The sequence below is a fragment of the Pseudophryne corroboree genome, chromosome 6 (genome assembly GCF_028390025.1).
Source record: "Pseudophryne corroboree isolate aPseCor3 chromosome 6, aPseCor3.hap2, whole genome shotgun sequence".
Classification (NCBI taxonomy): Eukaryota; Metazoa; Chordata; class Amphibia; order Anura; family Myobatrachidae; genus Pseudophryne; species Pseudophryne corroboree.
The window spans coordinates 568,255,976-568,279,629 of record NC_086449.1 but is presented as its reverse complement, the minus strand read 5'-3'; the positions used below and the strand labels follow the sequence as shown (position 1 = coordinate 568,279,629).

The window sequence follows — 23,654 nt, the reverse complement described above, 5'->3', positions numbered from 1 at the left end:
GAAACGGCGGGGGGGAGACGTCTCGAATTCCAGCTTGTACCCCTGAGATACTACTTGAAAGATCCAGGGATCCACCCGTGAGCGAGCCCACTGATCGCTGAAATTTTTGAGACGGGCCCCCACCGTACCTGGCTCCGCCTGTGGAGCCCCAGCGTCATGCGGTGGACTTAGAGGAAGCGGGGGAGGACTTTTGCTCCTGGGAACTGGCTGCATGCTGCAGCTTTTTCCCTCTACCTCTGCCTCTGGGCAGAAAGGACGCGCCTCTAACCCACTTGCCCTTATGGGGCCGAAAGGACTGTACCTGATAATACGGTGCTTTCTTTGGCTGTGAGGGAACATGGGGTAAAAATGCAGACTTCCCAGCTGTTGCTGTGGAAACTAGGTCCGAGAGACCATCCCCGAACAACTCCTCACCTTTATAAGGCAAAACTTCCATGTGCCTTTTAGAGTCTGCATCACCTGTCCACTGCCGAGTCCATAACCCTCTCCTGGCAGAGATGGACATTGCACTTATTTTAGATGCCAGCCGGCAAATATCCCTCTGTGCATCTCTCATGTATAAGACTGCGTCTTTAATATGCTCTACGGTTAGCAATATAGTGTCCCTGTCTAGGGTATCAATATTTTCCGACAGGGAATCTGACCACGCAGCTGCAGCACTGCACATCCATGCTGAAGCAATAGCTGGTCTCAGTATAATACCTGTGTGTGTATATACAGACTTCAGGATAGCCTCCTGCTTTCTATCAGCAGGTTCCCTTAGGGCGGCCGTATCCGGAGACGGTAGTGCCACCTTCTTTGACAAGCGTGTGAGCGCTTTATCCACCCTAGGGGATGTTTCCCAACGTGACCTATCCTCTGGCGGGAAAGGGTACGTCATTAGTAACCTTTTAGAAATTACTAGTTTCTTATCGGGGGAAGCCCACGCTTCTTCACACACTTCATTTAACTCCTCAGATGGAGGAAAAACTACTGGTAGTTTTTTCTCTCCAAACATAATACCCTTTTTTGTGGTACCTGGGGTAACATCAGAAATGTGCAACACATTTTTCATAGCCTCAATCATGTAACGTGTGGCCCTATTGGAAGTTACATTAGTCTCATCGTCGTCGACACTGGAGTCAGTATCCGTGTCGACATCTGTGTCTGCCATCTGAGGTAGCGGGCGTTTTAGAGCCGCTGATGGCTTTTGAGACGCCTGGGCAGGCACAGGCTGAGAAGCCGGCTGTCCCATATTCGGTATGTCGTCAAACCTTTTATGTAAGGAGTCGACACTGTCACGTAATTCCTTCCACATAACCATCCACTCAGGTGTCGGCCCCGCAGGGGGTGACATCACATTTATAGGCATCTGCTCCGCCTCCACATAAGCCTCCTCATCAAACATGTCGACACAGCCGTACCGACACACCGCACACACACCGGGAATGCTCTGACAGAGGACAGGACCCCACAAAGCCCTTTGGGGAGACAGAGAGAGAGTATGCCAGCACACACCAGAGCGCTATAATAATACAGGGATTAACTGAATTATTTCCCCTTATAGCTGCTATATAAGTTATACTGCGCCTAAATTTAGTGCCCCCCCTCTCTTTTTTACCCTTTGTAGCTTGATACTGCAGGGGAGAGCAAGGGAGCGATCCTTCCAGCGGAGCTGTGAGGGAAAAATGGCGCCAGTGTGCTGAGGGAGTTAGCCCCGCCCCTTTTTCGGCTGACTTTTCTCCCGCTTTTTTCAGGAATTCTGGCAGGGGTAATTTATCACATATATAGCCCTGGGACTATATATTGTGATGATTTGCCAGCCAAGGTGTTTATATTGCTGCTCAGGGCGCCCCCTCCCAGCGCCCTGCACCCATCAGTGACCGGAGTGTTAGGTGTGCATGAGGAGCAATGGTGCACAGCTGCAGTGCTGTGCGCTACCTTGTTGAAGACCGAGGTCTTCTGCCGACGATTTTCCGGACCACTTCTTGCTTCTGGCTCTGTAAGGGGGACGGCGGCGCGGCTCCGGGACCGAACGATCGAGGTCGGGTCCTGTGTTCGATCCCTCTGGAGCTAATGGTGTCCAGTAGCCTAGGAAGCCAAACTATCTCCAGTCAGGTAGGTTCGCTTCTTCTCCCCTTAGTCCCTCGCTGCAGTGAGTCTGTTGCCAGCAGATCTCACTGTAAAATAAAAAACCTAAAATATACTTTCTTTCTAGGAGCTCAGGAGAGCCCCTAGTGTGCATCCAGCTCAGCCGGGCACAAGATTCTAACTGAAGTCTGGAGGAGGGTCATAGTGGGAGGAGCCAGTGCACACCAGTTAGTCTAAAGCTTTCTTTTAGTTGTGCCCAGTCTCCTGCGGAGCCACTATTCCCCCATGGTCCTTACGGAGTCCCAGCATCCACTTAGGATGTCAGAGAAAATGATTTTTGCGCCTAAATATGTGCCCCCCCCCCCTCTCTTTTTTACCCTCTTCTACCGTGTATCTGCAGGGGAGAGCCTGGGGAGCTTCCTCTCAGCGGAGCTGTGGAGAAAAAATGGCACTGGTGAGTGCTAAGGAAGAAGCCCCGCCCCCTCAGCGGCAGGCTTCTGTCCCGCGTTTCTGTACAATATTATGGCGGGGCTCATACATATATACAGTGCTCAACTGTATATATGTCCAACTTTTGCCAAGAGGTCCTAATTGCTGCCCAGGGCGCCCGCCCCTCCCCCCCTGCGCCCTGCACCCTTACAGTGACCGGAGTATGTGGGAGCAATGGCGCACAGCTGCAGTGCTGTGTGCTACCTCAGTGAAGACTGGAGTCTTCTGCCGCTGATTTCGAAGTCTTCTTGCTTCTTATGCTCACCCGGCTTCTGTCTTCTGGCTCTGCGAGGGGGACGGCGGCGCGGCTCCGGGATCGGACGACGAGGGTGAGATCCTGTGTACTATCCCTCTGGAGCTAATGGTGTCCAGTAGCCTAAGAAGCAGGACCTAGCTTCAGAGAGTAGGGCTGCTTCTCTCCCCTCAGTCCCACGATGCAGGGAGTCTGTTGCCAGCAGAGCTCCCTGAAAATAAAAAAAACTAACAAAATACTTTCTTACAGCAAGCTCACTGAACAGCACCCAGCTCGTCCGGGCACAGATTCAAACTGAGTTCTGGAGGAGGGACATAGAGGGAGGAGCCAGAGCACACCAGAATCCAAATTCTTTCTTAAAGTGCCCATGTCTCCTGCGGAGCCAGTCTATTCCCCATGGTCCTTACGGAGTCCCCAGCATCCACTAGGACGTTAGCATTGTTTCTCTATTTCCAAATTCGAGAAAATCTGGTCCCCTTGGCTCATATCACCATACTCCTCCCCTGACCTTACACTATAGTGGGCTCTGAGACTCTGTAACGAACTGTGCCCTGGGTTAGTGCCATGCTCGGTGTGCTTTATATATGCAATGCTACTTCACGTTCGATTTCAATTTTTGGGAGTTTTATCTCTTATTTTCATTAGATTTTTATTTAGGTATGTTAGTTACTTGCAAAGGCAAAGTAAATGGTGGGGAATATTTTTTTTTTTTAATGATGACTATTACAATGCTTACAGATTTCGCTACCTCTTTATAGTGTACGTATTTACTTGTCAATATGGATAATCACAAACACGGTGGCTATTTGTATTCTTTTTTGTAATATAAGATGACTCCCCTGACTAATTGGTTCGGATACTCTATAATACAAGTTCTACAAAGATATACTGTATGATGACTATGCTCTGAATCTGCTCAAAACTGTTGTATTCCAATTGTGTACTGTGTGTGATATCTGTATATGACAATCTCTTCTGAATAAAAAATTACTCTATTTACAAAAATAACGACTTATAAAGATTTACTTGGAGCTCACACCTTATTAGAATTTGCAATTATCAGAACAAATAAAACCATTGACAAATCTCTAGTTTCTGAACATGCGACTATTTCTATATATGGAGTAACTGGAGATTATGAGATACAGTGTGATAATATCTTATAAGGATAATATTCAGCAGCTGAGGAACAACTAGAGGGCGGCAGGTAACCGTGGATAACAACACACTGAGGAGTAGGTCACTTCAAGCGCTGTGCAATTGATAATTGTATGGTGGCAATAATCCCTATTGACAGGGTTTTGTTTTTTTAGAAAACAAAAATATGAAAGTCAATAATTATGTACAGTATAACAAAAGTTTAGATTACAGGCGTGCATGCAGCCTAACAAATACAGCTGTATCAGAACAACCAAATTAGAGCAATTAGAATGCTTCATTTGGTCCTTGTGTACCTGATTTAGAAACAAACTATAGGTGGTTACCTGCCCTGTTTTCAGGTCGTTACTAAATAGCGGCAATGACATTTATATAGTGAGGCATTATAGGGCTGTAGAAAGCAATGACGGGCCAGGGTGATGGCGTGGCCAAATCATCGCGACATGGCCACACCCACCCAAACTAAAATCTAAAACTACTCAGCAGCGCGCACCGAGGACAGAACACATTCTTCCTCCTGCACAGCTGGCCCGGGCCCCATAACTAAGCATAGGTAATTAGTGCTCCCCTCTCAGCACCACTGGCATAACAAAACATGAAAAAGAAACAAGTAGCAAAAAAATAGGAACAATGGAAATCTTAATAAAGACTGAATAAGATGCTGCTCTTTCTGCTAGTAGTCAGTATCCGGACCACTGTCATGTGCACAACAGTGGCAATTGTAGTCTAAAAATGTTAAAGCCACATTAATTTCCTACCTGCACGTGTGGTCATCACTGACACTTGCAATTTCACTTCCTTCATAAGAGCAGAAAACCACGTCATTGATGTAGCCAGAGTGACCCTCTATAACCTTACAAACAAATGGGGCGGGGAGAAAGAATAAACAGGATTTTAGTACCTACCGGTAAATCCTTTTCTACAAGTCCGTAGAGGATGTTGGGGACACCAAAAGAACCATGGGATATAGACGGATCCGCAGGAGACATGGGCACTTTAAGACTTTCAAAGAGGGCGTGACCTGGCTCCTCCCTCTATATCCCTCCCCAGACTCAGTTTGGAACTGTGCCCGGAGAGATGGACATTTTGAGGAAAGGAATTAACAACAAGGTGAGCATCATACCAGCTCACGCCATAAACATGCCGAATAACATGGCATTCAACTGAACACATGCCAACGGACATGAACAAAATTCAACAACAAGCTGTAGAAACCATAACACAACCTGTGTGTAACCAGAACTAAACTGCAGATACAGTACGCACTGGGACAGGCGCCCAACATCCTCTACGGACTTATAGAAAAGGATTTACCGGTAGGTACGTCCTTGAAGATGTTGGGGACACCAAAAGAACCATGGGATTATACCAAAGCTCTATAACGGGCGGGAGAGTGCGGATGACTCTGCAGCACCGATTGACCAAACTTTAGGTCTTCATCGGCCAAGGTATCAAACTTGTAAAACTTAGCAAACGTGTTTGACCCCGACCACGTAGCAGCTCGGCAAAATTGTAATGCCGAGACACCCCAGGCAGCCGCCCAGGACGAGCCCACCTTCCTAGTGGAATGGGCTTTTACCGATTTAGGTAACGGCAAACTTGCCGTGGAATGAGCCTGCTGAATCGTGTGACATATCCAGCGGGCAATGGTCTGCTTAGAAGCAGGATACCCAAGTTGGAAGGTCACCCCTTGTGTGACTGCTCCCCAACCCCGGAGACTTGCATCCATGGTCACTAGGATCCAGTCTTGGATCCCGAATCTGCGTCCTTCTAAGAGGCGAGAGCTGTGTAGCCACCACAGGAGTGAGATTCTGGTGTTGGGGGATAGAACTATCCTCCGGTGCATATGAAGGTGGGATCCGGACCATTTGTCTAACTAGTCCCACTGAAACACTCTGGCATGGAACCTCCCGAATTGGAGGGCCTCGTATGCCGCCACCATCTTCCCCAGCAATCGAATGTATTGATGAATAGAGACAGTTGGTGGTTTCAGAATGAATTTCCAGTGCCTTCTCCGGAGGGAGGAACACTCTCAGCTGGACCGTGTCCGGAATCATACCCAAAAATGCCAACCGGGTTGTTGGAATTAAGTGTGATTTCGGCAGGTTCAAGAGCCAGCCGTGCTGTTGTAGAAGCGACAGAGACAGTGCAATGTCCTGTACCAGTTTTTCCTTGGACCTCGCCTGTATCAGGAGATCGTCCAAGTACGGGATAATTGTAACTCCTCTTTTTCTGAGGTGAACCATCATTTCTACCATGACTTTTGTGAAAATCCTCGGAGCCGTGGCCAGGCCAAACGGCAACGTCTGAAATTGGTAATGAGTATCCTGGATTGCAAACCGGAGATAACTCTGATGAGGGGGATAAATTGGAACATGAAGGTAGGCATCCTATATGTCCAAAGACACCATGAATTCCCCCTCCTCCAGGCTGGAGATCACCGCTCGGAGAGACTCCATCTTGAATTTGAATTTCTTCAGGAACATTTTTAGAGATTTTAGGTTGAGGATTGGTCGTACCGAGCCATCCGGCTTCGGCACTACAAATAGGCTTGAATAAAACCCTTCCCCTTGTTGCGCCCGGGGGACCGGGATCACAACCTGATTTTGACATAATTTTTGTATAGCTCCACAGACTAGAACTCTGTCTGGAAGCGAAACTGGTAAGGGTGATTTAAAAAAACGGCGAGGGGGAACGTCTTGGAATTCCAGTATGTACCCTTGGGTCACAATTTGTAACACCCAAAGATCCAGGTCCTAGCGAACCCAAACCTGACTGAAAAGCCTTAGACGTGCTCCCACCGGTGCGGTCTCCTGTAAGGGAGACCCTGCGTCATGCGGTGGATTTGGCGGAAGCCGGGGAGGACTTCTGCTCTTGTGAACTCAAGGAGGCGGGAGTTCTCTTGCCCCTTCCTCTACCTCTGGTAGCGAGGAAGAAGTTACCTCGGCCTTTTCTATATTTATTGGGCCGAAAAGGACTGCATTTGATAGTGTGGTTTCTTCTGTTGCGCAGGAGCATTAGGTAAATAAGTAGATTTACCCGCTGTGGCCGCTGATACTAAATCAGTAAGGCCGTCACCAAACAGTGCCCCACCCTTAAAGGGAAGGGACTCCATATTTTTTCTTGGAATCAGCGTCAGCATTCCATTGATGAGTCCATAGCGCACGCCTAGCCGCAATTGACATAGCATTAGCCTTAGCCCCCAGGAGGCCAGCATCTCTTGCAGCCTCTTTCAAGTACGCAGCCGCGTCCCTGATATAACTAAGCGTCACTAGGATGCTTTCCCTATCCAGAGTATCTAAATCCGTAGATAAACTTTTAGCCCATTTTTCAATGGTGCTACTAACCCACGCTGACGCAATAAGCGGTCTAAGCTGCGTCCCCGTGGTATTAAAAAATAAGATTTTACTTACCGATAAATCTATTTCTCGGAGTCCGTAGTGGATGCTGGGGTTCCTGAAAGGACCATGGGGAATAGCGGCTCCGCAGGAGACAGGGCACAAAAAGTAAAGCTTTTCCAGATCAGGTGGTGTGCACTGGCTCCTCCCCCTATGACCCTCCTCCAGACTCCAGTTAGGTACTGTGCCCGGACGAGCGTACACAATAAGGGAGGATTTTGAATCCCGGGTAAGACTCATACCAGCCACACCAATCACACCGTACAACTTGTGATCTAAACCCAGTTAACAGTATGATAACAGCGGAGCCTCTGAAAGATGGCTTCCTTCAACAATAACCCGAATTAGTTAACAATAACTATGTACAATTATTGCAGATAATCCGCACTTGGGATGGGCGCCCAGCATCCACTACGGACTCCGAGAAATAGATTTATCGGTAAGTAAAATCTTATTTTCTCTATCGTCCTAGTGGATGCTGGGGTTCCTGAAAGGACCATGGGGATTATACCAAAGCTCCCAAACGGGCGGGAGAGTGCGGATGACTCTGCAGCACCGAATGAGAGAACTCCAGGTCCTCCTTAGCCAGAGTATCAAATTTGTAAAATTTTACAAACGTGTTCTCCCCTGACCACGTAGCTGCTCGGCAGAGTTGTAATGCCGAGACCCCTCGGGCAGCCGCCCAAGATGAGCCCACCTTCCTTGTGGAGTGGGCCTTTACAGATTTAGGCTGTGGCAGGCCTGCCACAGAATGTGCAAGTTGGATTGTGCTACAGATCCAACGAGCAATCGTCTGCTTAGACGCAGGAGCACCCATCTTGTTGGGTGCATACAATATAAACAACGAGTCAGATTTTCTGACTCCAGCTGTCCTTGCAATATATATTTTTAAAGCTCTGACAACGTCCAGTAACTTGGAGTCCTCCAAGTCACTTGTAGCCGCAGGCACTACAATAGGCTGGTTCAGATGAAATGCTGACACCACCTTAGGGAGAAAATGCGGACGAGTCCGCAGTTCTGCCCTGTCCGAATGGAAAATCAGATATGGGCTTTTGTAAGATAAAGCTGCCAGTTCTGACACTCTCCTGGCCGAAGCCAGGGCTAGAAGCATGGTCACTTTCCATGTGAGATATTTCAAATCCACCTTTTTTAGTGGTTCAAACCAATGAGATTTTAGGAAGTCCAAAACCACATTGAGATCCCACGGTGCCACTGGAGGCACCACAGGAGGCTGTATATGCAGCACTCCCTTAACAAAGGTCTGGACTTCAGGGACTGAAGCCAATTCTTTTTGAAAGAAAATCGACAGGGCCGAAATTTGAACCTTAATAGATCCCAATTTGAGACCCATAGACAATCCTGATTGCAGGAAATGTAGGAATCGACCCAGTTGAAATTCCTCCGTCGGAGCACTCCGATCTTCGCACCACGCAACATATTTTCGCCAAATTCGGTGATAATGTTGCACGGTTACTTCCTTCCTTGCTTTAATCAAAGTAGGAATGACTTCTTCCGGCATGCCTTTTTCCTTTAGGATCCGGCGTTCAACCGCCATGCCGTCAAACGCAGCCGCGGTAAGTCTTGAAACAGACAGGGACCCTGCTGAAGCAAGTCCCTCCTTAGAGGTAGAGGCCACGGATCTTCCGTGATCATCTCTTGAAGTTCCGGGTACCAAGTCCTTCTTGGCCAATCCGGAACCACTAGTATCGTTCTCACGCCTCTTTGCCGTATAATTCTCAATACTTTTGGTATGAGAGGCAGAGGAGGAAACACATACACCGACTGGTACACCCAAGGCGTTACCAGCGCGTCCACAGCTATTGCCTGCGGATCTCTTGACCTGGCGCAATACCTGTCCAGTTTTTTGTTGAGGCGAGACGCCATCATGTCCACCATTGGTCTTTCCCAACGGGTTACCAGCATGTGGAAGACTTCTGGATGAAGTCCCCACTCTCCCGGGTGAAGATCGTGTCTGCTGAGGAAGTCTGCTTCCCAGTTGTCCACTCCCGGGATGAACACTGCTGACAGTGCTATCACATGATTCTCTGCCCAGCGAAGAATCCTTGCAGCTTCTGCCATTGCACTCCTGCTTCTTGTGCCGCCCTGTCTGTTCACATGGGCGACTGCCGTGATGTTGTCCGACTGGATCAACACCGGTTTTCCTTGAAGCAGAGGTTCTGCCTGGCTTAGAGCATTGTATATTGCTCTTAGTTCCAGAATGTTTATGTGAAGAGACGTTTCCAGGCTCGTCCATACTCCCTGGAAGTTTCTTCCTTGTGTGACTGCTCCCCAGCCTCTCAGGCTGGCGTCCGTGGTCACCAGGATCCAATCCTGTATGCCGAATCTGCGGCCCTCCAATAGATGAGGACTCTGCAACCACCACAGAAGAGACACCCTTGTCCTTGGAGACAGGGTTATCCGTAGGTGCATCTGAAGATGCGACCCTGACCATTTGTCCAACAGATCCCTTTGGAAAATTCTTGCGTGGAATCTGCCGAATGGAATTGCTTCGTAAGAAGCCACCATTTTTCCCAGGACTCTTGTGCATTGATGTACAGACACCTTTCCTGGTTTTAGGAGGTTCCTGACAAGCTCGGATAACTCCTTGGCTTTTTCCTCCGGGAGAAAAACCTTTTTCTGAACCGTGTCCAGAATCATCCCTAGGAACAGCAGACGAGTTGTCGGCATTAACTGGGATTTTGGAATATTCAGAATCCACCCGTGCTGTTTTAGCACTTCTTGAGACAGTGCTAATCCCATCTCTAGCTGTTCTCTGGACCTTGCCCTTATTAGGAGATCGTCCAAGTATGGGATAATTAATACGCCTTTTCTTCGAAGAAGAATCATCATCTCGGCCATTACCTTTGTAAAGACCCGAGGTGCCGTGGATAATCCGAACGGCAGCGTCTGAAACTGATAGTGACAGTTTTGTACAACGAACCTGAGGTACCCCTGGTGTGAGGGGTAAATTGGAACGTGGAGATACGCATCCTTGATGTCCAAGGATACCATAAAGTCCCCCTCTTCCAGGTTCGCTATCACTGCTCTGAGTGACTCCATCTTGAACTTGAACTTCTTTATGTACAGGTTCAAGGACTTCAGATTTAGAATAGGCCTTACCGAGCCATCCGGCTTCGGTACCACAAAAAGAGTGGAATAATACCCCTTCCCTTGTTGCAGAAGAGGTACCTTGACTATCACCTGCTGAGAGTACAGCTTGTGAATGGCTTCCAAAACCGTCTCCCTTTCGGAGGGGGACGTTGGTAAAGCAGACTTCAGGAAACGGCGAGGTGGATCTGTCTCTAATTCCAACCTGTACCCCTGAGATATTATCTGCAGGATCCAGGGATCTACTTGCGAGTGAGCCCACTGCGCGCTGTAATTTTTGAGACGACCCCCCACCGTCCCCGAGTCCGCTTGAGAAGCCCCAGCGTCATGCTGAGGCTTTTGTAGAAGCCGGGGAGGGCTTCTGATCCTGGGAAGGAGCTGCCTGTTGCTGTCTCTTCCCTCGACCTCTGCCTCGTGGCAGATATGAATAGCCCTTTGCTCTCTTATTTTTAAAGGAACGAAAGGGCTGCGGTTGAAAGGTCGGTGCCTTTTTCTGTTGGGGAGTGACTTGAGGTAGAAAGGTGGATTTCCCGGCTGTAGCCGTGGCCACCAAATCTGATAGACCGACTCCAAATAACTCCTCCCCTTTATACTGCAAAACTTCCATATGCCGTTTTGAATCCGCATCGCCTGTCCACTGTCGCGTCCATAAAGCTCTTCTGGCCGAAATGGACATAGCACTTACCCGTGATGCCAGTGTGCAGATATCCCTCTGTGCATCACGCATATAAAGAAATGCATCCTTTATTTGTTCTAACGACAGTAAAATATTGTCCCTGTCCAGGGTATCAATATTTTCAATCAGGGACTCTGACCAAACTACCCCAGCACTGCACATCCAGGCAGTCGCTATAGCTGGTCGTAGTATAACACCTGCATGTGTGTATATACTTTTTTGGATATTTTCCATCCTCCTATCTGATGGATCTTTAAGTGCGGCCGTCTCAGGAGAGGGTAACGCCACTTGTTTAGATAAGCGTGTTAGCGCCTTGTCCACCCTAGGAGGTGTTTCCCAGCGCTCCCTAACCTCTGGCGGGAAAGGGTATAATGCCAGTAATTTCTTTGAAATTATCAGCTTTTTATCAGGGGCAACCCACGCTTCATTACACACGTCATTTAGTTCTTCTGATTCAGGAAAAACTATAGGTAGTTTTTTCACACCCCACATAATACCCTGTTTAGTGGTACCTGTAGTATCAGCTAAATGTAACGCCTCCTTCATTGCCAAAATCATATAACGTGTGGCCCTACTGGAAAATACGGTTGATTCGTCACCGTCACCACTGGAGTCATCGCCTGTGTCTGGGTCTGTGTCGACCGACTGAGGCAAAGGGCGTTTCACAGCCCCTGACGGTGTTTGAGTCGCCTGGACAGGCACTAATTGATTGTCCGGCCGTCTCATGTCGTCAAACGACTGCTTTAGCGTGTTGACACTATCCCGTAGTTCCATAAATAAAGGCATCCATTCTGGTGTCGACTCCCTAGGGGGTGACATCCTCATATTTGGCAATTGCTCCGCCTCCACGCCAATATCGTCCTCATACATGTCGACACACACGTACCGACACACAGCAGACACACAGGGAATGCTCCTAACGAAGACAGGACCCACTAGCCCTTTGGGGAGACAGAGGGAGAGTTTGCCAGCACACACCAAAAGCGCTATATATATATATATATATATATATATATATATATATATATATATCAGGGATAGCCTTATAATAAGTGCTCCCTTTAGCTGCTTTGTTATATCAAAATATCGCCATAAATTTGCCCCCCCTCTCTGTTTTACCCTGTTTCTGTAGTGCAGTGCAGGGGAGAGACTTGGGAGCCGTCCTGACCAGCGGAGCTGTGAGAGGAAATGGCGCCGTGTGCTGAGGAGATAGGCCCCGCCCCTTTTCTGGCGGGCTCGTCTCCCGCTATTTAGAGAAATCAGGCAGGGGTTAAATATCTCCATATAGCCTCTGGGGGCTATATGTGAGGTATTTTTAGCCTTTATATAGGTTACATTTGCCTCCCAGGGCGCCCCCCTCCCAGCGCCCTGCACCCTCAGTGACTGCCGTGTGAAGTGTGCTGAGAGGAAAATGGCGCACAGCTGCAGTGCTGTGCGCTACCTTTAGAAGACTGCAGGAGTCTTCAGCCGCCGATTCTGGACCTCTTCTGACTTCAGCATCTGCAAGGGGGCCGGCGGCGCGGCTCCGGTGACCATCCAGGCTGTACCTGTGATCGTCCCTCTGGAGCTTGATGTCCAGTAGCCAAGAAGCCAATCCATCCTGCACGCAGGTGAGTTGACTCCTTCTCCCCTCAGTCCCTCGCTGCAGTGATCCTGTTGCCAGCAGGAATCACTGTAAAATAAAAAACCTAGCTAAACTTTTTCTAAGCAGCTCTTTAGGAGAGCCACCTAGATTGCACCCTTCTCGGCCGGGCACAAAAATCTAACTGGAGTCTGGAGGAGGGTCATAGGGGGAGGAGCCAGTGCACACCACCTGATCTGGAAAAGCTTTACTTTTTGTGCCCTGTCTCCTGCGGAGCCGCTATTCCCCATGGTCCTTTCAGGAACCCCAGCATCCACTAGGACGATAGAGAAATAGCTTTTAGAGCAGCCTCCTGCTTACGATCAGCCGGCTCCTTAAGAGTCGTCAACTGAGCCGCAGGGAGCGCTACCTGTTTAGACAAGCGTGCTAGGGCTTTGTCTACTGTGGGTGGTATTTCCCACTTATCCCTATCCGCTGCGGGAAAGGGGTATGCCACCTTGATCCTATTAGGAATGAGAAATTTCTTATCAGGTGTATTCCAAATGCCATCAAAAAGGTAATTTAGTTCAAAACAAGGAGGAAAAGAAACCGAGCGTCTCTTTTCTTTGTAAATAAGGACCCTCGTTTCTGGTGTAAAGGGGTCCTCGTCAATACGTAATATGTCTTTGACAGCCACAATCATATATTGAATACTCTTAGCCAATTTAGGATCTAATCTAGAATCGGCACCGGTATCAGAGTCCGTGTCGGTATCTGTGTCATCTAATTGGTCAACACCACGTTTTAGTGACCCTTGTAATAAAGCGTCATCTACTGATCTCTTCCAAATCTGCAGTTGAGAGTCAGATTCAGTGAACTTTCGATTTAATAGAGCAGAGGTTCTCAAACTCGGTCCTTGGGGGCACACACAGTGCATGTTTTGCAGGTCTCCTCACAGAATCGCAAGTGAAATAATTAGCTCCACCTGTGGACCTTTTACAATGTGTCAGTGAGTAATTAATACACCTGGGCACCTGCTGGTTACCTGCAAAACATGCACTGTGTGTGCCCCCGAGGACCGAGTTTGAGAACCTCTGTAATAGAGTAACATTAGCATTTAAAGCAGTTAACCAATCAGCAGTCGGTGGTGCCGACAGGACCCCCAAAACATTTGGTGTCCCCAATAAATTATCCCCGAGAGGAAAATTCTGCCTCAGACATGTTGTCTCCCTAACAGCACCCAAAAGAAAGCCTGTGAGGGAACAAAAGGAAAGGAGCCAGCTCACACCCCAGCGACAAAGTGCAGGTCTGAAAAACACCCTCAAGTGTCACAGAGCTGCAGTGCTTATGTATGTAAATAATCTGCCCCCCCTCGTTTTATAGACCCTGGTACTTGCTGCTGCGAGGAAGGACCAGCGCTGCTGCTTGGAGGATGAAATGGGGCTGAGTGAGCCTGGAGGAAGAAGCCCCGCCCCCAACATGGCGCGCTACTTCCCGCTTATTTTTACATGGCGCGCACTGAGCAAATCACACTGCACGGTACCTCTATATGCCGTCTTTGTTGAAGAGAAGATGTCTTTTCCTCACATACTCACCTGTCTTCTGACTTCTGGCTTGAAGAGGGGGGACGGCAAGCTGTGGGAGCGAGCATCCAGGAGAGCCCGGCGTTCATCTCCCCTCAGGAGCTGAGGGCATCCTGTCAGCAGCAGCAGAGCCCTGAAACTCATTAGAAGTGGGTCTAGACTGCTCTCCCCTCTTTCCCACGAAACAGGGAGTCTGTAGCCAGCAGATCTCCCCAAAATAAAAAACCTAACATTAAGTCTTTTCAGAGAAACTCTAAGAGCTCCCCCGAGTGCCTCCATCTCGCAGGGCACATTTTCTAAATTGAGTCTGGGGAGGGATATAGAGGGAGGAGCCAGGTCACGCCCCCTTTGAAAGTCTTAAAGTGCCCATGTCTCCTGCGGATCCGTCTATATCCCATGGTTCTTTTGGTGTCCCCAACATCCTCAAGGACGTAATAGAAAATTAAAATATACGCTTTTCTAAATTTCACATAGTAACAAATCAGATTTTAGTGGTGTCAAATGGCTATATTATGTGCTAAATAATACATTACACATTTGTCCCCTTTGTTCAGCCAACTGATGTACTGTAGATGAACTAATCAAGGATCCAAAAAAACTCATCAGCTTGCTCTTTATTGGGTCAGGAAGGATTTTTCCCCCCAGTTAAATGTGCAACTATCACACTGAGAGGTTTTGTTTTGCCTTCTCCTGGAGTAAAGCAATTTAAGGTTGAACCCGATGGATCAGAGTCTTCTTGCAACCTTACTAATTTAGGTGCTTGTGTTGCTACAGTGTAATGAGGACAAGAGACTTTGCAGGTATATAATTTTGGATTGGATCTTACAATAACTAGAATATCTTTTAGAGACTTTAGATGAACCTTTTTATTTTGTAACATTGCTACTTAAAAAGAGGATGCAATACTATTCTGACAGACATTTCTTTGAAATTGATGATTAACATTAAAATAAGAATTTACTCACCGGTAATTCTATTTCTCGTAGTCCGTAGTGGATGCTGGGAACTCCGTAAGGACCATGGGGAATAGCGGGCTCCGCAGGAGACTGGGCACTCTAAAAGAAAGATTAGGTACTATCTGGTGTGCACTGGCTCCTCCCTCTATGCCCCTCCTCCAGACCTCAGTTAGGGAAACTGTGCCCGGAAGAGCTGACACAATAAGGAAAGGATTTGGAATCCCGGGTAAGACTCATACCAGCCACACCAATCACACCGTACAACTCGTGATACTATACCCAGTTAACAGTATGAATAACAACTGAGCCTCACGAAAAGATGGCTCATAACAATAACCCTTTAGTTAGGCAATAACTATATACAAGTATTGCAGACAACCCGCACTTGGGATGGGCGCCCAGCATCCACTACGGACTACGAGAAATAGAATTACCGGTGAGTAAATTCTTAATTTTCTCTGACGTCCTAGTGGATGCTGGGAACTCCGTAAGGACCATGGGGATTATACCAAAGCTCCCAAACGGGCGGGAGAGTGCGGATGACTCTGCAGCACCGAATGAGCAAAATCAAGGTCCTCCTCAGCCAGGGTATCAAACTTGTAGAATTTTGCAAATGTGTTTGAACCCGACCAAGTAGCAGCTCGGCAAAGCTGTAAAGCCGAGACCCCTCGGGCAGCCGCCCAAGAAGAGCCCACCTTCCTCGTGGAATGGGCTTTTACTGATTTAGGATGCGGCAGTCCAGCCGCAGAAAGTGCAAGTTGAATCGTGCTATAGATCCAGCGAGCAATAGTCTGCTTTGAAGCAGGAGCACCCAGCTTGTTGGGTGCATACAGGATAAATAGCGAGTCAGTTTTCCTGACTCTAGCCATCCTGGAAACATAGATTTTCAGGGCCCTTACTACGTCCAGCAACTTGGAATCCTCCAAGTCCCGAGTAGCCGCAGGCACCACAATAGGTTGGTTCAAATGAAACGCTGATACCACCTTAGGAAGAAATTGGGAACGAGTCCTCAATTCCGCCCTATCCATATGAAAAATCAGATAAGGGCTTTTACATGACAAAGCCGCCAATTCTGATACACGCCTGGCCGAAGCCAAGGCCAACAGCATGACCACTTTCCGCGTGAGATATTTTTGCTCCACGGTTTTAAGTGGCTCAACCAATGCGACTTTAGGAAATCCAACACCACGTTGAGATCCCAAGGTGCCACTGGAGGCACAAAAGGGGGCTGAATATGCAGCACTCCTTTAACAAAAGTGTGAACTTCAGGCAGTGAAGCCAGTTAGTTTTTGGAAGAAAATCGACAGAGCCAAAATCTGGACCTTAATGGAACCCAAGTTGAGGCCCATAGTCACCCCTGACTGTAGGAAGTGCAGAAATCGACCCAGCTGAAATTCCTCCGTTGGGGCCTTCCAGGCCTCACACCAAGCAACATATTTCCGCCATATGCGGTGATGATGTTTTGCGGTCACATCCTTCCTAGCTTTAATCAGCGTAGGAATGACTTCCTCCGGAATGCCCTTTTCCTTTAGGATCCGGTGTTCAACCGCCATGCCGTCAAACGCAGCCGCGGTAAGTCTTGGAACAGACAGGGCCCCTGCAGTAGCAGGTCCTGTCTGAGCGGCAGAGGCCAAGGGTCCTCTGAGATCATTTCTTGAAGTTCTGGGTACCAAGCTCTTCTTGGCCAATCCGGAACAATGAGTATAGTTCTTACTCCTCTCCTTCTTATTATTCTCAGTACCTTGGGTATGAGAGGAAGAGGAGGGAACACATAAACCGACTGGTACACCCACGGTGTCACTAGAGCGTCCACAGCTATCGCCTGAGGGTCCCTTGACCTGGCGCAATATCTTTTTAGCTTTTTGTTGAGGCGGGACGCCATCATGTCCACCTGTGGCCGTTCCCAACGGTTCACAATCAACTGGAAGACCTCTGGATGAAGTCCCCACTCTCCCGGGTGGAGGTCGTGCCTGCTGAGGAAGTCTGCTTCCCAGCTGTCCACTCCCGGAATGAACACTGCTGACAGTGCTATCACGTGATTCTCCGCCATCAAAGAATCCTTGTGGCTTCTGCCATTGCCACCCTGCTTCTTGTGCCGCCCTGGCGGTTTACATGGGCGACCGCTGTGATGTTGTCTGACTGAATCAGAACCGGTTGGTTTTGAAGCAGGGGTTCTGCTTGACTCAGGGCGTTGTAAATGTCCCTTAGTTCCAGAATATTTATGTGTAGGGAAGTTTCCTGACTTGACCATTGTCCTTGGAAGTTTCTTCCCTGGGTGACTGCCCCCCAACCTCGGAGGCTTGCATCCGTGGTCACCAGGACCCAGTCCTGTATGCCGAATCTGCGGCCTTCGAGCAGATGAGCACTCTGCAGCCACCACAGCAGAGACACCCTGGCCCTCGGGGACAGGGTGATTAACCGATGCATCTGGAGATGCGATCCGGACCACTTGTCCAACAGATCCCACTGGAAGATCCTTGCATGGAATCTGCCGAAGGGACTTGCTTCGTAAAAAGCTACCATCTTTCCCAGGACTCGCGTGCAGTGATGCACCAACACCTGCTTTGGTTTCAGGAGGACCCTGACCAGAGATGATAATTCTTGGGCCTTCTCCTCCGGGAGAAAATCTTCTTCTGTTCTGTGTCCAGAATCATGCCCAAGAACAGCAGACGCATCGCAGGAATCAGCTGCGGCTTTGGGATATTCAGAATCCAGCCGTGCTGATGCAGCACTTCCTGAGATAGTGCCACGCCGACTAGCAACTGCTCTTTGGACCTTGCCTTTATAAGGAGATCGTCCAAGTACGGAATAATCATGACTCCCTTCTTTCGGAGGAGCATCATCATTTCGGCCATTACCTTGGTAAATACCCACGGTGCCGTGGACAGACCAGACGGCAACGTCTGGAATTGGTAATGACCGTCCTGTACCACACCCTTGAGGTACTTTGAACTTGAACTTTTTTATATAAATGTTCAAGGATTTTAAATTTAGAATGGGTCTCACCGAACCGTCTGGTTTCGGTACCACAACATTGTGGAATAGTAACCCCGTCCCTGTTGAAGGAGGGGTTCCTTGATTATCACCTGCTGAAGATACAGCTTGTGAATTGCCGCCAGTACTACCTCCCTTTCTCTGAGGGCAGCAGGCAAGGCTGATTTGAGGTAACGGCGAGGGGGAGTCGCCTCGAACTCCAGCTTGTATCCCTGTGATACTACTTGCAGAACCCAGGGATCCATCTGTGAGCGAGCCCACTGGTCGCTGAAGTTCCGGAGACGCGCCCCCACCGCACCTGGCTCAGCCTGTGGAGCCCCAGCGTCATGCGGTGGACTTAGAGGAAGCGGGGAAAGATTTTTGATCCTGGGAACTGGCTGTCTGGTGCAGCCTTTTTCCTTCTTCCCTTGCCTCTGGCAGAAAGGAAGCGCCTTTGACCAGCTTGCTTTTCTGAGGCCGAAAGGACTGTACCTGATAATACGGTGCTTTCTTAGGCTGTAAGGGAACCTGAGGTAAAAATTTTGACTTCCCAGCTGTTGCTGTGGATACGAGGTCCGAGAGACCATCCCCAAACAATTCCTCACCCTTATAAGGCAGAATCTCCATGTGCCTTTTAGAATCAGCATCACCTGTCCACTGCCGGGTCCATAATACCCTCCTGGCAGAAATGGACATTGCATTAATTCTGGATGCCAGCCGGCAAATATCCCTCTGTGCATCCCTCATATATAAGACGACGTCTTTGATATGCTCTATGGTTAGCAAAATAGTATCCCTGTCGAGGGTAACACTATTATCTGACAGGGTATCAGACCACGCTGCAGCAGCACTACACCTCCATGCTGAGGCAATTGCAGGACTCAGTATAGTACCTGAGTGTGTATATACAGACTTCAGGATTTCCTCCTGCTTTCTATCAGCAGGCTCCTTCAAGGTGGCCGTATCCTGAGACGGCAGTGCCACCTTTTTTTACAAACGTGTGAGCGCCTTATCCACCCTAGGGGATATCTCCCAACGTGACCTATCCTCTGGCGGGAAAGGGTACGCCATCAGTAACTTTTTAGAAATTACCAGTTTCTTATCGGGGGAAACCCACGCTTCTTCACACACTTCATTCAATTCATCTGATGGGGGAACAAAACACTGGCTGCTTTTTCTCCCCAAACATAAAACCCCTTTTTAGTGGTACTTGGGTTAATGTCAGAAATGTGTAACACATTTTTCATTGCCGAAATCATGCAACGGATGCCCCTAGTGGATTGTGTATATGTCTCAACCTCGTCGACACTGGAGTCAGACTCCGTGTCGACATCTGTGTCTACCATCTGAGGTAGCGGCCGTTTTTGAGCCCCTGATGGCCTTTGAGACGCCTGGGCAGGCGCGGGCTGAGAAGCCGGCTGTCCCATGGCTGTTACGTCATCCAGCCTTTTATGTAAGGAGTTGACACTGTCGGTTAATACCTTCCACATATCCACCCACTCTGGTGTCGGCCCCGCAGGGGGTGACATCACATTTATCGGCACCTGCTCCACCTCCACATAAGCCTCCTCATCAAACAAGTCGATACAGCCGTACCGACACACCGCACACACACAGGGAATGCTCTGACTGAGGACAGGACCCCACAAAGTCCTTAGGGGAGACAGAGAGAGTATGCCAGTACACACCACAGCGCTATTTAATCAGGGATTTACACTAATAGAAAGTGATTTTTCCCTATAGCTGCTTTTTATATACAGTTTGCGCCTAAATTTAGTGCCCCCCCTCTCTTTTTAACCCTTTGAGCCTGGAAACTGCAGGGGAGAGCCTGGGGAGCTGTCTTCCAGCTGCATTGTGAAGAGAAAATGGCGCCAGTGTGCCGAGGGAGATAGCCCCGCCCCTTTTTCGGCGGACTTCTCCCGCTCTTATAATTGTATTATGGCAGGGGATTTTTACACATATATAGCTTATTAGGCTATATTATGTGTTGTTTGCCAAAGTTAAGGTACTCTAATTGCAGCCCAGGGCGCCCACCCCCCCAGCGCCCTGCACCCATCAGTGACCGGAGTATGTGGTGTGCATAGGGAGCAATGGCGCACAGCTGCAGTGCTGTGCGCTACCTTAATGAAGACCGAAGTCTTCAGCCGCCGATTTCCAGGACTCTTCTTGCTTCTGGCTCTGTAAGGGGGACGGCGGCGCGGCTCCGGGACCAGACGACCGAGGCTGGGCCTGTGTTCGATCCCTCTGGAGCTAATGGTGTCCAGTAGCCTAAGAAGCCCAAGCTAGCTGCAAGCAGGTAGGTTCGCTTCTTCTCCCCTTAGTCCCTCGTAGCAGTGAGTCTGTTGCCAGCAGATCTCACTGAAAATAAAAAAACCTAACAAATACTTTCTTTACTAGGAGCTCAGGAGAGCCCCTAGTGTGCAACCAGCTCGGGCCGGGCACAGATTCTAACTGAAGTCTGGAGGAGGGGCATAGAGGGAGGAGCCAGTGCACACCAGATAGTACCTAATCTTTCTTTTAGAGTGCCCAGTCTCCTGCGGAGCCCGCTATTCCCCATGGTCCTTACGGAGTTCCCAGCATCCACTAGGACGTCAGAGAAATCAAGTTAACTTTGAGTGGAGCTAGAGACCGCTCAGCAGAAAGCAAGGACTGTAGCAGGGCAGTATGGACGGTGTAATGGTTAGCATTACTGCCTCACAACACTGAAGTCCTGGGTTCGTTTCCCACCACAGCCTTAACTGTGTGGAGTTTGTATATTCTCCCCATGCTTGCATGAGTTTCCTCTGGGTGCTGGAGTCTCCTCTCACAATACAAAAATACACTGGAAGGTTAATTGGCTTTTGAAGAAAATTAAACCTAGTGTGTAAGTGCGTGCATATACAGGGGCAGACTAGATGGGCCAAGGGGTTCTTAACGGCCATCAAAATTCTATGTTTATATGACTGTCAGCCCAGTGATTGGTAGGCCGATGATGTCACTCTGCTACAGTTTTATGTACTTTACATTTGTCTTAATTTCCTCTCTAACTTGCAACTATCTTTATTATCCTCAAGGGAGCATAGTTCACCTTTTTAATACCCTTAATGTATTAATACGTTCTTATACGACAAATAAAATATACCTAAAATGGCTGGGGAAAAAAATAAGAATTTACTTACCGATAATTCTATTTCTCATAGTCCGTAGTGGATGCTGGGAACTCCGTAAGGACCATGGGGAATAGTGGCTCCGCAGGAGACTGGGCACAAAAGTAAAAGCTTTATGACTAGCTGGTGTGCACTGGCTCCTCCCCCTATGACCCTCCTCCAAGCCTCAGTTAGGATACTGTGCCCGGACGAGCGTACATAATAAGGAAGGATCTTGAATCCCGGGTAAGACTCATACCAGCCACACCAATCACACCGTACAACTTGTGATCTGAACCCAGTTAACAGTATGATAAACGTAGGAGCCTCTGAAAAGATGGCTCACAACAATAAACAACCCGATTTTTGTAACAATAACTATATACAAGTATTGCAGACAATCCGCACTTGGGATGGGCGCCCAGCATCCACTACGGACTATGAGAAATAGAATTATCGGTAAGTAAATTCTTATTTTCTCTGACATCCTAGTGGATGCTGGGAACTCCGTAAGGACCATGGGGATTATACCAAAGCTCCCAAACAGGCGGGAGAGTGCAGATGACTCTGCAGCACCGAATGAGAGAACTCCAGGTCCTCCTCAGCCAGGGTATCGAATTTGTAAAATTTAGCAAACGTGTTTGCCCCTGACCAAGTAGCTGCTCGGCAAAGTTGTAAAGCCGAGACCCCTCGGGCAGCCGCCCAAGATGAGCCCACCTTCCTTGTGGAATGGGCTTTTACAGATTTTGGCTGTGGCAGGCCTGCCACAGAATGTGCAAGCTGAATCGTACTACAAATCCAACGAGCAATCGTCTGCTTAGAAGCAGGAGCACCCAGCTTGTTGGGTGCATACAGGATAAACAGCGAGTCAGATTTTCTGACTCCAGCCGTCCTGGAAACATATTTTCAGGGCCCTGACTACGTCCAGCAACTTGGAGTCCTCCAAGTCCCTAGTAGCCGCAGGCACCACAATAGGCTGGTTCATGTGAAACGCTGAAACCACCTTAGGGAGAAATTGAGGGCGAGTCCTCAGTTCTGCCCTGTCTGAATGAAAAATTAGGTAAGGGCTTTTATATGATAAAGCCGCCAATTCTGAGACACGCCTGGCTGAAGCCAGGGCTAACAGCATGACCACTTTCCATGTGAGATATTTTAATTCCACAGTGGTGAGTGGTTCAAACCAATGTGACCTTAGGAGACTCAACACTACATTGAGATCCCAAGGTGCCACTGGAGGCACAAAAGGAGGCTGTATATGCAGTACCCCTTTGACAAACGTCTGAACTTCAGGCACTGAAGCCAGTTCTTTTTGGAAGAATATTGACAGGGCCGAAATTTGAACCTTAATGGACCCTAATTTTAGGCCCATAGATAGTCCTGTTTGCAGGAAATGCAGGAAACGACCCAGTTGAAATTCCTCTGTAGGGGCCTTCTTGGCCTCACACCACGCAACATATTTTCGCCAAATGTGGTGATAATGTTGTACGGTTACATCCTTCCTGGCCTTGATCAGGGTAGGGATGACTTCATCTGGAATGCCTTTTTCCTTCAGGATCCGGCGTTCAACCTCCATGCCGTCAAACGCAGCCGCGGTAAGTCTTGGAACAGACAAGGTCCCTGCTGGAGCAGGTCCTTTCTTAGAGGTAGAGGCCACGGGTCCTCCGTGAGCATCTCTTGAAGTTCCAGGTACCAAGTCCTCCTTGGCCAATCCGGAGCCACGAGTATAGTTCTTACTCCTCTCCTTCTTATGATTCTCAATACTTTGGGTATGAGAGGCAGAGGAGGGAACACATACACTGACTGGTACACCCACGGTGTTACCAGAGCGTCCACCGCTATCGCCTGAGGGTCCCTTGACCTGGCGCAAGATCTGTCTAGTTTCTTGTTGAGACGAGACGCCATCATGTCCACCTTTGGTTTTTCCCAAAGGTTTACAATCACGTGGAAGACTTCTGGGTGAAGTCCCCACTCCCCCGGGTGGAGGTCGTGTCTGCTGAGGAAGTCTGCTTCCCAGTTGTCCACTCCCGGAATGAACACCGCTGACAGTGCTGTCACATAATTTTCCGCCCAGCGAAGAATTCTTGCAGCTTCTGCCATTGCCCTCCTGCTTCTTGTGCCGCCCTGTCTGTTTACGTGGGCGACTGCCGTGATGTTGTCCGATTGGATCAATACCGACTGACCCTGAAGCAGAGGCCTTGCTTGACTTAGGGCATTGTAAATTGCCCTTAGTTCCAGGATATTTATGTGAAGAGACGTTTCCATGCTTGACCACAAGCCCTGGAAATTTCTTCCCTGTGTGACTGC

The 23,654-nt window shown here is 48.7% G+C and overlaps 1 protein-coding gene across 2 annotated transcripts in view; it reads right to left on the bottom strand.

Moving 5' to 3' along the window:
- Positions 1-23,654, bottom strand: part of NUP37 (nucleoporin 37) — a 145,525-nt gene that overhangs the window by 80,452 nt on the left and 41,419 nt on the right. For both annotated transcript variants that reach the window (XM_063927803.1, XM_063927802.1), the window contains exon 5: positions 4,729-4,823. In XM_063927803.1, coding sequence (XP_063783873.1) covers positions 4,729-4,823 — 95 coding nt within the window. The remainder of the gene's footprint in view (positions 1-4,728; positions 4,824-23,654) is intronic.